Raw genomic sequence first — 15,893 nt, forward strand, 5'->3', positions numbered from 1 at the left:
TTTTAGCATTTGTATCGTTGTAATCAATTTTGCAGTGTGTTGCAAGCCCCTAATATTTGAATATAGGGTACAGTCTTGAAAATAATATAGCAGGAATGTGTCGGTTTAAAGGTAATTAGAATGAACCATTTGGCATCAAAAAGAAACATTTGCAGGTATGAACCACACCGATATATAAACAAGTCCTCTACCAAACTGAGCTCTAAAATACTTCCAACTTCAGGTATCATTGACAGCACAGTCTGTGAGCAAAGGCAAGTGGTTGCGGTCACCGGGGATGGAACAAACGATGGGCCTGCGCTGAAGAAAGCAGATGTTGGGTTTGCTATGGTAAGATGCATATTATTACCCAATATCTCAGATTATTATTTTCCTACTTAATTGGGTAGCTATTTTGCTTTGTGCCTGTACCAAGAAATGCAGAGGAGCCTTAATGATATTGTACATCTTAATTGTTTTTTTGATCATTGCACAGCTAATTACATTTTCAGGTCCATCTTTGTTTTTTGCACATTTTAATTTTTGTTTTGTAATTAACAGGTGTTCTATGATCCGTTAGAAAAAATGTATTTCCTTCCAGTAATAATAATTCTATTAAGAGAAAAACCCACTGAATTATGCCTAGTATCGGTTTCCATCCGACCTAAGGATTCTCACAATGACTATCAATTTTTTTTTTTTAATTTTATTTGGACGTTGTCTACAATATAATTTAACTTGTTTGTTCATCGACAGAAATATATTTTAAATGGAGTTCTCAAGGTGTTTTTATCACACCAGAGATGTCATTTCAGCCTACGAATTGTGTTGCACAGTATCAATTTCAAGGTGATCTTTGTGAAGCCATGTCTGGTTTGTCTACCAGTCTGCCCTCCCTGACATGCAAGCCCTGGTAAGAGCAGGCAGTGTCAGGACCAATTATGGGTTTTCCCCACACAGGCAGCTCCCTTGAGTGACAGGGGAGGAGGTGAGACTAGGTTTGTCTTCTGCCCAATCCTAGGTTCAGACCTGGTACCTTCCCCCTACTGTACTTAAGGAGTTGCAATACCAAATTTAGACAGTGTATCTACCGTTGAGAGAGACCGGTAACACGCAGGCTTGCTGTGCACTGGCATACCCTGGTCCCCTCCCCTTAGGGGGAGAGTGAGTGATTACCTTTCCCCTGGCTCTGCTAGAGGGCCAGGGAGAGTAGGGACTGCTGTGTGTGCCCTTGACCCGTAGTATAGGTCCAGGGACCATCCGGGCATTGGAGACCCACAGTGAACTGCATTGGGCAGAGGCCCACTTGTTACTGTGAGGATAGGACAATAAACCGGTTCTAGTTGAATATACCTCCTGCCTAGAATGTAATCTTTCTGTGGGGAGAGGTAACCGTTTCTACCGTAGGAGATTGCCTCCATACATCTGGAGCCTGTGGCAGATGGAGGCTCTGTACCCAGAGGTAAGCAACTATAATGTACCACAGAAAACAGTCCTGTTCTCCCCAACATCGGCGGAGACTCAGGTCTACTGTGATACAGCAGGTATGCAACAACCTACACCATGTAATGGCGACCAGGGGGTGGGGGAAACACCGTTGCATTTGGAGGCGCTGCTGAGATCTTAGGACATACAGGGATGGTGGGCTCAATGAACGGCTGAACATGAAATGTTTCCTTGACAGGCGGTGATCATGCATACTTTGATGGACCTGCGTCTTTGGGATCTCCAGTCATGTTTAGTTTTTTTCTTTATATTATTCTTAGGAGAGCAACATTGGTGTACCATTTGGATTCAGTAATTTTGTCCGTTTTTTGTACGTTTCATGTACTGCTGCGGCAGCTTTTATTCTAACAAATCACGGGTTTTTCCCTGGATTGTTCCTGGAATGCGACGCTCTTCACCTGGCGCATGCCGCGTTCACTTTGCGTTCCCAGCCACGGGTCATGCCCGGCTGACGTGCGGTTGATGATTGAGATCGCCAACAGGACAGGTTTTCAGCGATGCAATGCTAGAAGGTATGCTTCCAGAGTGAGTACTGAAAGGAGAGGGAGGCTAGGTGTAGTGTAAAATGAACTGTAGTCTACGCTGATCCACAGGGCTATTGCTGATTCTTAAGTCACCCTGTGGGCTGATACATAGGGCATCTGGAGGGGGTCTAGTTGCCGCGGGACAGCATCACCTGAAAGAGATTATGATGACAGGGTCAGACGGGATGGCGTCGGGGTGGTGTCTTAGTAGGGGTGCTTGATCCGCAGGTGCCTATATCTTTCTGCTTGAAGAACCACTGCAGCATCACTAGCCGTCGACACACAGTAAACCACAGAGTGCTCATAATGGACTGTCACTGAGTGCAGCGTATCAGAGCTTGCCCGGGGTACATCTACGCTTGGTAGACAGTAAAACCATGTGCTGTCGAGGCCTATGAAGAGCGGATTCCTGCCATAATCGTGAGGACCACGTGGTCCTGTATGTGATTACACTTAAGATTGCGGTTCCTATGTCCGGGAACGCACCACGTGGTTTTCACTACTCAAGATGGCGTCTCCCGCCAGGACTGGTGAGCGCGTGTGCTGCCTATACAGAGGTTGAATGCCTAGTTGTTGCAAGGATCTGGTGCAAAAGTCAGAACTGCGCCCAAGTGATGTGGGTGGCCTGGCGCGTAGCCAGAGTCAGGCCTTGTTTCAGTGTGTCCCTACTCTAATCTCCACCAGAGGGAGGGGGCTCTGTAACGGCCAATGCCGAACAACTGTCTATCCAAGGGGAGAAGCCGGATGCGAGCTGCCGCACCCTCAGTTCTTTGGAGCCTGCAAGGAGAGAGGAGCTAGTACGCCTGCTTTCGTGCATCAAGAGAAATCTGATCATGGCCAGTCCGTGCGAATTCTCTCACTACCGTCTACCAGGAGGCATCCTGGTAGTTGAAGTGAAAGGAAGACGCTACATGAAGTGCCTTTGCCCCATAAAGCCGATGCTGATGAAGCGGCCTTTTCTACCAAAGACACGGCTGACCCCAAGACTTGGGCGGTCGACGATGCAACTACTACCTCAATGATGGAGGTTCCAGAGGGCCTGTGTGCCCCAGCGGAAGCTCCAGGAGGCCCGAGTGCCCTGGTTCCTGACCCGGATCCAGAGACGGTCCGAGACCCGAACGCAACCCAAGACAAGCAATCAGGTAAGGTAACTGCCCGGGGTGAGCAGGGGCCACAGCCGATCGTGGCGCAGGAGCTGGAACGTTGCCTGCTGATTGCCATAGATGACCATGCAATGCTCTGATGTCTATCCACCGTGGAGGTGTCCCTGCCATCTTCAGGACAAAGCAGTGGTCGAGTGTCTGTGGTGCTACAGCCACCGGTGCACCCATCGCCCGACGCTGTGAAAGATAACCTTACCTGTGACACCGAGCGACAGCGGAGTCAGGTTCTGATGACAGCGATGGTGCGGCCTGAGTGGTGGGAGAACGTCCCAGCAGTGGCGGTTCCTTGCGGCCTGGTCAGCACACCAGCATCCCATCCTGCGAGTCCAATGGTTCCGGTGAGTCAGTGGAGCGGTGAGAGCCCACCTCCTTACCTTCCGCGGGACCCGATGGAGACTTTCAGCAAGGGGATACCAGGAGTTGTCTTCTAAGTGGATGTCGTCAACATGCCCAAGCAGACGCCGGATATCAACATACTTCCAGTACGGGACCTCGACCAAGATCCCGCGAGACCAGATGATGTCACAATGGAGGCGACCGCCAGAGCGGACTGGGAACAGCCGATTCCCGCTCCGGTGAGTTCCGCTTTACCTGAAGCCAGTGTGGGCCATTGGATGGATGAGGTTAGGGATCATCTACATGCAACTTGTTTTTGATTAAAATTACCTGGTTTTATACATCTATGGTACATTGTATGCACGAGTGACCCCAGAGGATTCAGTTCCATCCATCTACCAGTGAGGCTTGGATTTTCTGTGACTGTACCACGCTCACATATGGCCATGTGAGTGGATCATATATTATTCCATTAGTATTGTCACTTACCAGTGACCCACACCCACTGCTGTTTCCCTTCTATCCCTTCTGAGATCATCTTCACTATCAGCGATCCATGATGCAAGCATCAAGATAAAGCTGTCAACTACGTGATGTGTACACACTCACACATGGCCGGGTGAGTGACTCTGATTAATCTATATCCACCCACTATCCCTCCCACCCCTGCATTCCATCCATTTATGTCGCCCTTCTCCACACCACTAACTATAATAATTTTGTGTTTTTTCTCTTCTTTGTTTTTGCGCTCGCCTTACTGTGTTTCCCTACTGTGTGAGGATCCTGGGAGATCCTTTGTCGGTTGAGCAGCAGCGAAGATCTGTGGCTAGTATTGTATCATTTTTTGTGTGTGTACTCGCCTCTCATAGATGTCTATTATAGGATCCCCCAAGGATTTGGAGATTATTTTAATCATTTGTTAGGAGCGCCCCAGTTCTTCTTTATATCATTTACTTCATCACTTGTGCCTGACCGGGACCGTTATTCTAGAAAGAGAGCTCTTCGGTGCCAGAAGACCCTGAAGATTTCTACCGACTGGGACCCAGTAAAATCCTTGCCATGGCGGGATCCTGTGTTTCAGGTGTATGTGCCCTATATGCATCGTACTAGATTCTTGCTGATGGATGGGGATGTAGTGAATCACTGGTGGACTGAAAGGGAGTTTAGTCTGGAGGAAACAGCAGAAGCTCTCAGGTGAAGGGAACATGGGAAGACTAGGGATAGTACAGCCTACAGGTGTGGTACTCCGGTACTGTGATCCACCCGTGCATGAACCATTGTTCAGGGTGTTGCCAGGTCAGGCAGAAGGCCGCAGACTGACAAAGATCAGCAAGGCTGAAAGACACACAGTCCAGTGGTACCGGCAGTTTCATGGATTTGAATACCCATATGTTCCAGAGCCCATAATGCGAGTAGAGGAGAATAGGGAGAAGTGGCAAGTTGAGGTCATACGAGCATACGTTACATCTCATAGCAAAAGCTTATTATCACTTAGAGGAACGCATTGCCTACCTAGTAGGAAGATCCATCTATATGGATAGGGTGGAGTACGTGTCAGAAAAACATCCAAAGAGAGTGTTGTCAGTTACAGTGCTGGATAGTACTGGTACCTTAGTTGGCAAACCTAACCCGCAGCATTATTATTGAATAATAGCCAGGTTCTCCAATGTTGGGAGTCAATAACTGTTACAGCTGTATGTTATGTTATCATATGGATGCTGTAAGATAACCGGGTTTGCAGAACATGTATGTATCACCTGTGTGGTTATACCATATCAAATGTGTTTCAAAGTGATCATACTACAGTTAAAAGTGTTGTTGTGTATACTGTTACAGGTTACCAATGAAGGATGGTACACCAAATTTCAGCTCCAAGTAGGGACATTCAATTCCACCAGAGGGAGAATGTAGCCATGTCTGGTTTGGCTCCAGTCCGCCATCCCTGACATGCAAGCCCTGGTAAGAGCAGGCAGTGTCAGGACCAATTATGGGTTTTCCCCACACAGGCAAGCTCCCTTAAGTATCAGGGGAGGAGGTGGGACTAGGTCTGTGTTCTGCCCAATCCTGGGTTCAGACCTGGTACCTTCACCCTACTGTACTTAAGGGGTTGCAATACTAAATTTAGACAGTCATAGAGACAGGTAGCACGCAGGATTGCTGTGCACTGGCATACCCTGGTCCTCTCCCCTTAGGGGGAGAGTGAGTGATTAACTTTCCCCTGGCTCTACTAGAGGGCCGGGGAAGAGTAGGCAAAGTGGTTGTGCACTTTTTGTGGGATGGGAGAGCTTATTTTATCTGTAGCTCTCACAACTTTGATAAACCTAGGCACATATGCTCTACATGCCATAAAGCTTATCTTGTCTCTTAAGACGACCTGAAAACCGTATAGATGAGGGTTCTCCCAAAAATACTTAACTACAAATAACTAGGACGCATCGCTAATGTTTTTTTAAATAATTTGTGTGCAACGTCTGTGGTTAATATCCTTTTTGTTTTACTTATTAACCATGATGTCATTGCAGACCATCCCTAGAAGATCCTGTTATTGGTAAATCGGATTTTTAGAATCTTGCAGAAAAAGTATTACATTAATATTACACGTCCAATGATGTTGGGTAGCTTGCAGTAATTCTTAGCAACTTTAGGCCTGCAAATACGCAAGAGTTTTGTACAATAAATGATTGATCAGTTTGCATAATTGTAATATACATGTTTTTATAATGGACACCTTGTTTACATAAGACTATTGTACAGTATAATAGTGTCAGTGCTACACAATATAAAGCGGTTTTGAGCGTCATCACTCTTGGCCAGCAACCATGAAATCTTTTGTAACAAGTTCATAATTTCCCAGTGTTCAGGTTGTAGAAATGTTGCACGTTTTGTGTTGGTTGTGTCTATAAAAATATATGCCTGACTTGTATAAATATTGGCGGGGGATAGAGTTTTAATAAAATTGTTTCAAACCTTGTTTTATCATCAAAATGTGCGGATTTTTAAAAAGGCTTCACTATTTCATTTGAGAAGGAGGGGAGCACACACACCTTCAAACTAAAATTGAAACATAAAAGGGCCTTTTAGGTGTGTTGGCTAATTTTGCTGATTCTAACATTTGTTGCGATGTGCGACTTGGAGTTCTAAAATCCAGCATTGACTTCTCGAGCTGCTCGACTTGGAATAAGGGAGTTCGGGTATAAAACCCATGCACGTGCCCATGCTTACTGTATTATGTTTGACTCATTGAATGTTTGCCTCATATTGAGGTTGGTAGGAAACAGCAGTACTGTAACTAAAATAGGCTGATCAGAAATGGTTTCTTTCATTAGTCTACACTTCCAATCCAAGTACATGTACTTTGTGCCCAGGTTCTAATTTTCACAAATGTCAGATTGTTCCAGTATACTGTATCTTGGCATATTGGACAATTTATCTCCCTTTATAACAGAGGCAGCAATCTTCTTCAGTATTAACAAGATCTGCCACTTTGAAGATACCTTTTAAGTAGTAGGTCAGAAATACCGTTGTCTACCTCAGTGTGTGCTTAACAATCTGCATTTTTACCAATAATAAATGCATTTTCAAGTCCTGCACATACTGTATTGTACTTATTGTATAAGGAGGAATTTATTACAATTGGCTGTGGCACATTACAGCAGTGAGCTGCTTGCCACTTTAATTGAAGTGTCTTGAGCCGCCTCCTTTTTATTTATTTATTTTTTTAAAATAAAATGCCCAAACAAAATAAATCGTTTCAAAGGTGGTCATAAGGTAACAGAAAATACACACGTTGGATAAGCCACTTTTAAAAGCAAACATATATAATGTAACATTGCATCTCTGATATGTTTAATGATCGTTTGAAACAGGAAAAAACAGTTTCAGAAAAACAGAAAACATGAAGCTCAGTAAAAATACTGTAAGGTTTGAACTGGGTAGATAACGGCTAAAACTAGCAAACTCTGCCATCTAGTGATGGTTTGAACAGAGGAGACCATATCTATTCATTGCTTCTCTCTTAATCTGAGACTTTTAAGCAGCAGTTTCCCTGATAGTTTTTTTTTTTAAAGAACACAACTGTAACACCCTCCCACCCCCCTTTTTTTAATTAAACATTTTTTTTTTATTATTATTATTATTAGGATGGAAACAAGTGGGTCCCCAGAGGAGAAAGTGTTTTCAACTCCAGGAACCCAGGGGTTCCAGAGATGCATACTATAAAAGTAGTGTGTTACAATCCTATCCAGCAAGGACGGGTGGGTAGCAGTGTTATGATGCCTTTTTATTGGATCAACTACTTGCTGGTCCAATAAAAGGTACCATACCACCTACTCCCTCCTTTGTTGCTACAATCCTATCCAGGGGAAACAAAATGGCAGGTTTGCTGGCCAATAGGATGACAGGATTTCCTATTGACCTGCATCATACTGCAGATTTAAAAACCAGGAAGTACCAGCGGTGCCTTTAACCATCTGTATTGGGTGAACCAGTTTGTCTTTGGAGCTGAAAATATGAAGTTCAGCTCTAGGGACCCCCAAGGAGAGTGTGTTTGAGGGGATGGGGGAACTGCTACTTTAAGAAGTTGCTTTGCGTTATATATTCAATAGTGGGTGCTGTTTAGTCTTTTAGGCCATGGTTAAATATTTCATTGGTGTATGTCTTTCCATATATTTTATATGTATGTATGCAAGTGGGAAACTACAGTAATTAAACATCTGGATCTGATATTGGTTATTATGCAGGTCATTTTACAGTTTTCAAGCTAGTTCTACTTAATAAAAATGCAATTTAATAACATCAGTATTGTATACTGTAGGTTTAAACTTGGATTGTTGGAATTCAGTTACAAAGCTAATTTTCCAAAATAACCTTGAATTAAAAACGAAATAATTGTCATTTCATTTAAATGCATCAACGTTATTTGAACTGACCATATTTAGCTTATTAGCATTGTGTTTTAATGAAGGCTGTTTTGTGTTGATACTTGCAACGGTGATCGCATCTGTTGCATTGAGGTTACTTTAAAATGCAGTCCCATTTAGCTTGACTTTTTTTTTTATATATTCCTCACGTTGTGAAATCCTGAGTGCTATTACTGAGATCAATTTTAGCGTATATATACCTTAAATCTGCCACCCCTTCAAACATTGGGTTTGTAAAGCAAGAATGATCAGATGTAATGCTTCTTGTCATGCTGAAAGGTTGTTGTCCATCTTCAGCTAAATCCTGATAGCATAATAAATATTTAGCAGAATGCTCAATACGTACATTTTGATAAGGGGCCACCAACAGGTCAGGTTTTCAGGATATCCCTGCTTCAGCACAGGTGGCTCAACGACTGAGCCACCGGTGCTGAAGCAGGGATATCCTTAAAACGTGACCTTGAGGACTGGAGTTGCCCACCCCTATCTTATGCTAACAGAAGGGATGCACGTTGCAGCAGTACAACACTGCACTGTTGGTGCTGAATTGTAAAGCGTTCCTTAGAGAATTCTCAATAGCAGACATTTGTGCCCCTCACATTTCACATCGGTATTTCATTGAAGGTTAAAACTGCTAGATGGTTTGAATGTAGAGTATGTGGTTAGGATGAAGGACGTAAAAGGAACAGAATTTAGTGCTGAAATTGTACAAACCTTTGAATATCTTTAGGCCTCGGGCATGGTCAGCGCTTATGCGCTGAGCCGTGCTGCTGCTCGGCACTGAGCCCGCGTCAGCACGCTTGGGGAAGCGTGTGTCTGACGGAGGTTTGAAATTTCCCCGCTTGCCGGAGCGCAGGGCCGGTCACGTGAGCGGTTCGTCCAATGAGGGCGAACCAGCTCCGTGACGTCACTGGCCCGCCCCCGTCCCGCCCCCTGACGGCGTGCTGTGTAAGGCCAGGGAAAGCACCGCTTTCCCTGAGCCTCCGCACGCCTCCGCACTGTTTGGGGCACTATGTCCCAGGCCTTAGAGGGGCATGGAAGGCATTGCAGCACTGACAGGGTTAATGTAAATGTACCTGATCACTAAAACGTTGGGATTGCAGTACTATTCTCTTCCGATATTTGAGCCCCTAACTTAAAACACACACACTCTGTATTCTCTGTGGTATTTGTTGTCCTTTTCAGAGCTAGAGTTTCATACACAAATTTGAAGAGCTATAAAACCATATAGAAAATCTGAAGCTTTTAAAAATTTACGGAAAGCAACAAGGATCACGTATATGCGCGCGCACACGTATATGCACCCACATATGCACTCTATTTATAATATATTATTATATGTAGAATAAATGTGAGACCTTATTTGAAAAGGACACTACCTGCCCATACAATAGGTGTTCCATAAACATTATTAAAATGAGCCTAAAGTGTGCTATTTCATTTATTCTCGATCGGGAAGTTTTATCCATGGTACAGTTTAGCCAGCCTCTGACTTGTTTCCCTATTCATGGCGCTGCATTTCCAAGCTCGTGTCTTGGCAGCAACAATTCTCCTGACATAATGTGTATATGTATATTTTTTGTGCATTATGCATGAATTGTGAGATGGTGTCATGCAACCACATTTATTATAATGTTTACTTAGGAGGAGGGGCTGTCTAATTTACTTTGCAAATACTTAGGCTTCTGAGTTTGTTTTACTGGTAAATGTATTCTATAGCACAACCCCAGTATTTTTTATTCTTTCAACTATTTCTTACATCATACGCCTTTTCAATCTTCCATTTCTGAATGTGAAATTAAACAGTGCTCGAATAAATGGTTTTGATGGTTCTAATATTTTGTGGTTTGTACATTAATATAACTTGCAATGGAATCCAAAAGTCCAGGGTGCTTATTACCAATACATTATTAATCTATGGTCTGTAACTAAAGACTCCTGCAAAAGCAATGTACAGGCATACCCCGCTTTAAGGACACTCACTTTAAGTACACTCGCGAGTAAGTACATATCACCAATAGGCAAACGGCAGCTCACGCATGCGCCTGTCATCACATCCTGAACAGCAATACCGACTCCCTACCTGTACCAAAGCTGTGCGCAAGCGGGGAGACTATGGAGCCTGTTACAAATGCGTTATTTACATCAGTTATGCACATATATGACTATTGCAGTACAGTACATGCATCAATAAGTGGGAAAAGGCAGTGCTTCACTTTAAGTACATTTTCGCTTTACATACATGCTCCGGTCCCATTGCGTATGTTAATGCGGGGTATGCCTGTACTGTATTGCAGACTCTCCAGCATCAATGGGGTTGCAAATGATTTGCAAAAGTGAGCTATTCTGCAGTTAGGTATGAGCCTTTTCATATCCTTCTGGAAATATTTCATCCGTTCGTCTCGAGACATTCCCCCATCTACTAATAGAATAAAAAACTGAATGTGATGGAGATGTGCATTATAACACAACCCTGGAAGTACATAAGTGACATACTCTCTAACGTACACTTGTGTTGCTTGGGGTAATGCATGTGTTTGATTTTTAAATCTTTTTGTCTTGGTATTTTTTTCACATAGGGTATTGCTGGAACAGATGTTGCAAAAGAAGCGTCTGATATTATTCTCACTGATGACAACTTCTCTAGCATTGTAAAAGCAGTGATGTGGGGAAGGAATGTGTATGACAGTATCTCAAAATTTCTTCAGTTCCAGCTTACTGTCAATGTAGTTGCTGTCATTGTAGCTTTCACAGGAGCATGCATTACACAAGTAAGTTCTCTGTTTCATTTCCATTTGCTTCCTAGTTCCAATGTCCTATTGAATATGCGACACCTGCAAATATGACCGATTTTTATAGCATTATGACTTCTTTGCTTTTTAATCCCAGTTTGAGTAATGTAATTAGTTGCTCACCTTTTACACACACGTTCTGTTTTTACATGCAGAGATTTTCAAACCCTCATTTCAATATATGACCTATGTATGCTTCTCCACTTGGCAATTTCTAATACTTTTGCCACAAATAGTCTAGTGTGCTTTGGCACAATCAATAATGAGAATAGCACATGCTGGATCGCCAGTTTAGGTACACTGAGAGTGTACTTAATTGTTTTCAGCAGTGCACACAAGTAAATATGTTGAGATACTTGGAACTACTTTTGAAAGCTGTGTAATCTTGTATTAACTTGGGTTGCACATGATGCAGCTATTTATTAATGTCTGTTTCAAAAATACAGTAATGCAAAACAGTTCAGGTAGCAGCACGTCTTATTCTAATTTATTTTGTTAAATAAACTTACGAGTTTATACTCTATTTAAAGCAGCAATCCTCAAAAATCTTTCTTTTGTTTTTTTTTTAATATCTTAAATTAATGTTGGTGGTCACCCAGATCTGAACCGCTGCACTCAAAGCTCTGGGGACAAATTGCTAAGGTATTGTCACATTTGCGCCAGTAATTGGAAGGAAAGACAATTAAGGCTGCAACTTCCGATTTGGCTGATCCTGTGAAGCCCTCTGGCAACTATGTCACGGCTTTCGATTGGCTGGCATAGTTAGGTTGACCCCATTGAAATTCCGTGACCGTGTTCTTGTTCGGGAGAAACAATATGGCCAAAGTTAAATAAGTCTGAAACATAGGGGAGCCTGTAGCTTGGAGATGCGCTGTTCAGCTCCACCAAAGCCCTTGTTTCAAGTAGGGTGAAAATATCAGTGTGTGTTTGAACAAAAAAATTGCTGCTTTAAGGGGGTTTAGCATTTGGGGGAGCCTGAAGTATATAGCTATTGTCTGCATCATTATACATTCCAGCATGTTGATTTTTAGATTTTGGGGAGCATGATCTGCTGCCGAAAGAGGCACAAATATCTGTGTTTTATTTATATAACAGGACTCGCCACTTAAAGCTGTACAGATGTTGTGGGTAAACCTTATAATGGACACATTTGCATCTCTTGCTCTGGCAACTGAACCACCAACTGAATCCCTTTTATTAAGGAAACCTTATGGTAGAAATAAACCTCTTATATCTCGCACAATGATGAAAAACATTTTGGGTCACGCAGTCTACCAGCTTGTTGTAGTCTTTACACTTTTGTTTGCTGGTAAGTGCTTTTATTCTTTGTCTTAAAGTCTGTTATTGACATTACAATCCTACAACATGTTTGGTTTCCGATGGCTATAAAATATTGTAATGCTACCTGTAATTCCACACACATCAGTAAGCGATTTAATACTTCTAGTGGCATAAAACTGTATAGTGCATCATGACCAGGGAAAATCCCTGATCAAAAACAGGAACACAAAAATCAGTAATACAAAATACATATGTTTTCTTCCTTTCACTGTACATTGCAAAAGAGGTGAAAGAGTTGCACTTGTTACATGACTTTAGCTACTGTATGCTGCTTTGACTGACTTAAATAGTTCTGCGTGCTCAATGTGATGGCCAAACCACACTCCAAAAAGGCGATTTAGCTGGTTGAAAAAATTTGCTATTTGTCTATTGCCTGCAGGTGAGAAAATTTTTGATATCGACAGTGGACGAAATGCTGCCCTTCACGCCCCTCCTTCTCAGCATTATACTATTGTATTTAATACCTTTGTGATGATGCAGCTTTTTAATGAAATAAACGCAAGAAAGATCCACGGTGAAAGGAATGTTTTTGATGGGCTATTTAATAATCTAATCTTCTGCAGCATTGTTTTAGGTACATTTATCATACAGGTAAGCCTATAAATGACAGTATTCTGTTTTTTTTTACTTTTGCAATGCACTGTGGGTTCCTCCAGCAATGAATAGGATATTGGGAAGTTATTCTATATTAATGCCAATTCTGAATGTTGCATTTTCTTCATCTCGATACCGCTGACTATACAGTATTCATAGAAAATAGCTTGTTGCAGTCTTTGTAGTCATAACATTTTTTTAGACATGGACTTACTACATTTTCTGTAAATTGCATCATAATCCTATTTTTTTCCTAGCATCAGGTCTGATTGTCAGTGCATTAGTGGTCCACAGCCATGATGGGGCTGAGAAAAAGATGGTGAGAAGTATTTGTTGAGCACAGGAAGGAGGGGACATGCTTTGTAATGACTGCACATAAGGTCACAGCAGATTGGTTGATTAGAGGCTGATTTTAGCAACTTGGTTAGTTGCTGAAGTAGTTTGCCCTAGACTTCAGTTTCCGTACAGCTTGCTTGTAATTATTTTGTAATAAAAAAAAATATTGGGCACAGCAAACCCACAGAATCTAATATACTGTATTGAAAAGAAAAATTACTGACTTCCCCCAAGCCTTGATGACTGACTCCGCTGTGCTTCAAAGGGTCAGTACTATGTTTTCTTTTAATATATACAATTTGAATAAGAAGTTTTGTATTTCTCTTACTCCTTATTCTTGGGGTCATTTGCCATTAATCTCACATTTTTGCTATTGACATTTAAAGCACATTCTATAGGGGAATTTTACCTAAAAACGTTTTTTTTTTTTTTTTTCTATTAACATGTTCTCTCTTTTTTTCTTCTCTCGCTCCCCTTAGATTGTTATTGTGCAGTTTGGTGGAAAGCCTTTTAGTTGTACTGAACTGACAGTAGATCAGTGGTTGTGGTCAATTTTCCTTGGTATGGGAACATTACTTTGGGGCCAGGTAATATTTTACTACTTGTACTGTATGTTTGCATGTTTGAGTTTTTATATTTGTGCTCTTAACAGGGATTGTCAAACAGGAACATGTATATTTAACAATATATTGTGTATTTTCCCAATGTACAATGATTCTAAACATATATACAATTTGCATACAAGTTCTGTCATTGACTTATTGGGTAATGTATTACTTTACATTTTACTTTTACTGAATAAACAAATTTTCAAAAAACCTCGGTCTAGGCAGTAATCACATAATGTATCAAATCTTGATGATAGGTGTGTGCACAATTAACTAGCAAATATCTCAATTTCATTCCAAGCACTACAAAGTGAATCCTAAAATACATTCTACTATGAACTTAGCTGGTTCCAATGTCTATTGCTTTAATAAAGGATCTATATACAACTTAGGCTGCGTCCAGGGTTGCAGCAGCCGTACGGAGGCACGCTGAGGCTGAGGGAAAGCGGGTACTTTCCCTGGCCTTGGTTAGCGCACCATCCGTGGGTGTGTCGGGGGCGGGCCAGTGACGTTACGGAGCTGGTTCGCCTTCATTGGGCGAACCGCTCACGTGACCGGCCCTGCGCTCCCTTGAGCGCTTGAATCTAAAATTCTCATAAGACCCACGCTTCCGCACGCTTGCGGAAGCGTGCGCGAGGCCCTGCTAAAGCCGCTCTCATTGCGGCTGCAGGGGCACACTGGTAAGCACCAGTGCGCCTCAGCACCAGGCCCGAGGCCTTAGAGTGGAGCATTTTAAATTGATTACATCAAAATGTTTTCAATTTGTGTTTCCCAAAAATGATTTTGCAAATATCTAACCTTTATGTTGTCTTTTAATTTGTACTTAAAATAACTTTAAAAAAAAAAAAAAAAAACCCTTCATAAATAAGACTGCATCCCTTTTATGAATTCTTTGAAATAGTGCAATTGTATTTACAGAAGAAATAGTACAACATGTATTGGTTATAGTACTATGATGGGAAGGGAAAACTTAAAATATGTATTCCCTTTCTGCACCAATTTTTTGTTTTGTTCCAAAAATGTGTGTTCAACAAACTGGTGCAACCAATTTTGTTACTTGATTTATTGTATTTAAAAAAAATTATATATATTTTTTAAAACTTTTTTTAGCTGGTAACATCAATACCAACTAGACGTTTGAAGTTCCTTAAGGAAGCAGGTCATGGGACGCAGAAGGATGATATTCCTGAAGAAGAGCTTGCTGAAGATACAGAGGAGATAGATCATGCAGAAAGAGAATTACGTCGTGGTCAGATCTTATGGTTTAGGGGCCTGAACAGAATCCAAACTCAGGTATGGTCTTGGATGGGGCTAGAACTATGAAGGGGATGAGGGTACATTAATTGTAAGGCCCCCCTAGCCCATATATTAGAGACTTAATTAGTGACAAATGTGAGTGGTGCGAGTGTGAGTTAAACCTTGCCTGTATTTACCTCAATACGCTTGAGAGAATCTATAGTTTCTCATATTATTTCTTCTTAGCTTTCTCCAGCTTCACTTTTATTAGCTGCTCTATAAAAGTGCCTTTTTCTCTTTTGCTTTTTATTTGTTATAGATGGGATGGTCCTTTCTCTTGTTCTCTCTCTCTCTTGCTGAGCAAGCTGTCACAATCTCTGATTCCTTGCAGATGGATGTAGTGAATGCTTTCCAAAGTGGAAGTTCCATTCAGGGGGCTTTAAGGCGGCAACCCTCCATCGCCAGCCAGCATCATGATGTAACAAATATTTCTACCCCTACACATGTAGTGTTTTCCTCCTCTACTGCTTCTACTACTGTGGGGTGTGAGTGTGTGTTC

The 15,893-nt window shown here is 42.0% G+C and overlaps 1 protein-coding gene across 6 annotated transcripts in view; it reads left to right on the forward strand.

Annotated features, from left to right (window-relative positions):
- Positions 1-15,893, forward strand: part of ATP2B1 (ATPase plasma membrane Ca2+ transporting 1) — a 140,733-nt gene that overhangs the window by 109,462 nt on the left and 15,378 nt on the right. For 3 of the 6 annotated variants that reach the window (XM_075600449.1, XM_075600450.1, XM_075600451.1), the window contains 7 exons: positions 224-330; positions 11,007-11,198; positions 12,315-12,528; positions 12,940-13,151; positions 13,970-14,077; positions 15,209-15,391; positions 15,654-15,812. In XM_075600449.1, coding sequence (XP_075456564.1) covers positions 224-330; positions 11,007-11,198; positions 12,315-12,528; positions 12,940-13,151; positions 13,970-14,077; positions 15,209-15,391; positions 15,654-15,812 — 1,175 coding nt within the window. Of the gene's footprint in view, positions 1-223; positions 331-11,006; positions 11,199-12,314; positions 12,529-12,939; positions 13,152-13,969; positions 14,078-15,208; positions 15,392-15,653; positions 15,880-15,893 lie in introns of all 6 variants that reach the window. The other 3 variants (XM_075600452.1, XM_075600454.1, XM_075600453.1) reach the window with 3 other exon arrangements.

Source organism: Ascaphus truei, chromosome 5 (genome assembly GCF_040206685.1).
Source record: "Ascaphus truei isolate aAscTru1 chromosome 5, aAscTru1.hap1, whole genome shotgun sequence".
NCBI lineage: Eukaryota > Metazoa > Chordata > Amphibia > Anura > Ascaphidae > Ascaphus > Ascaphus truei.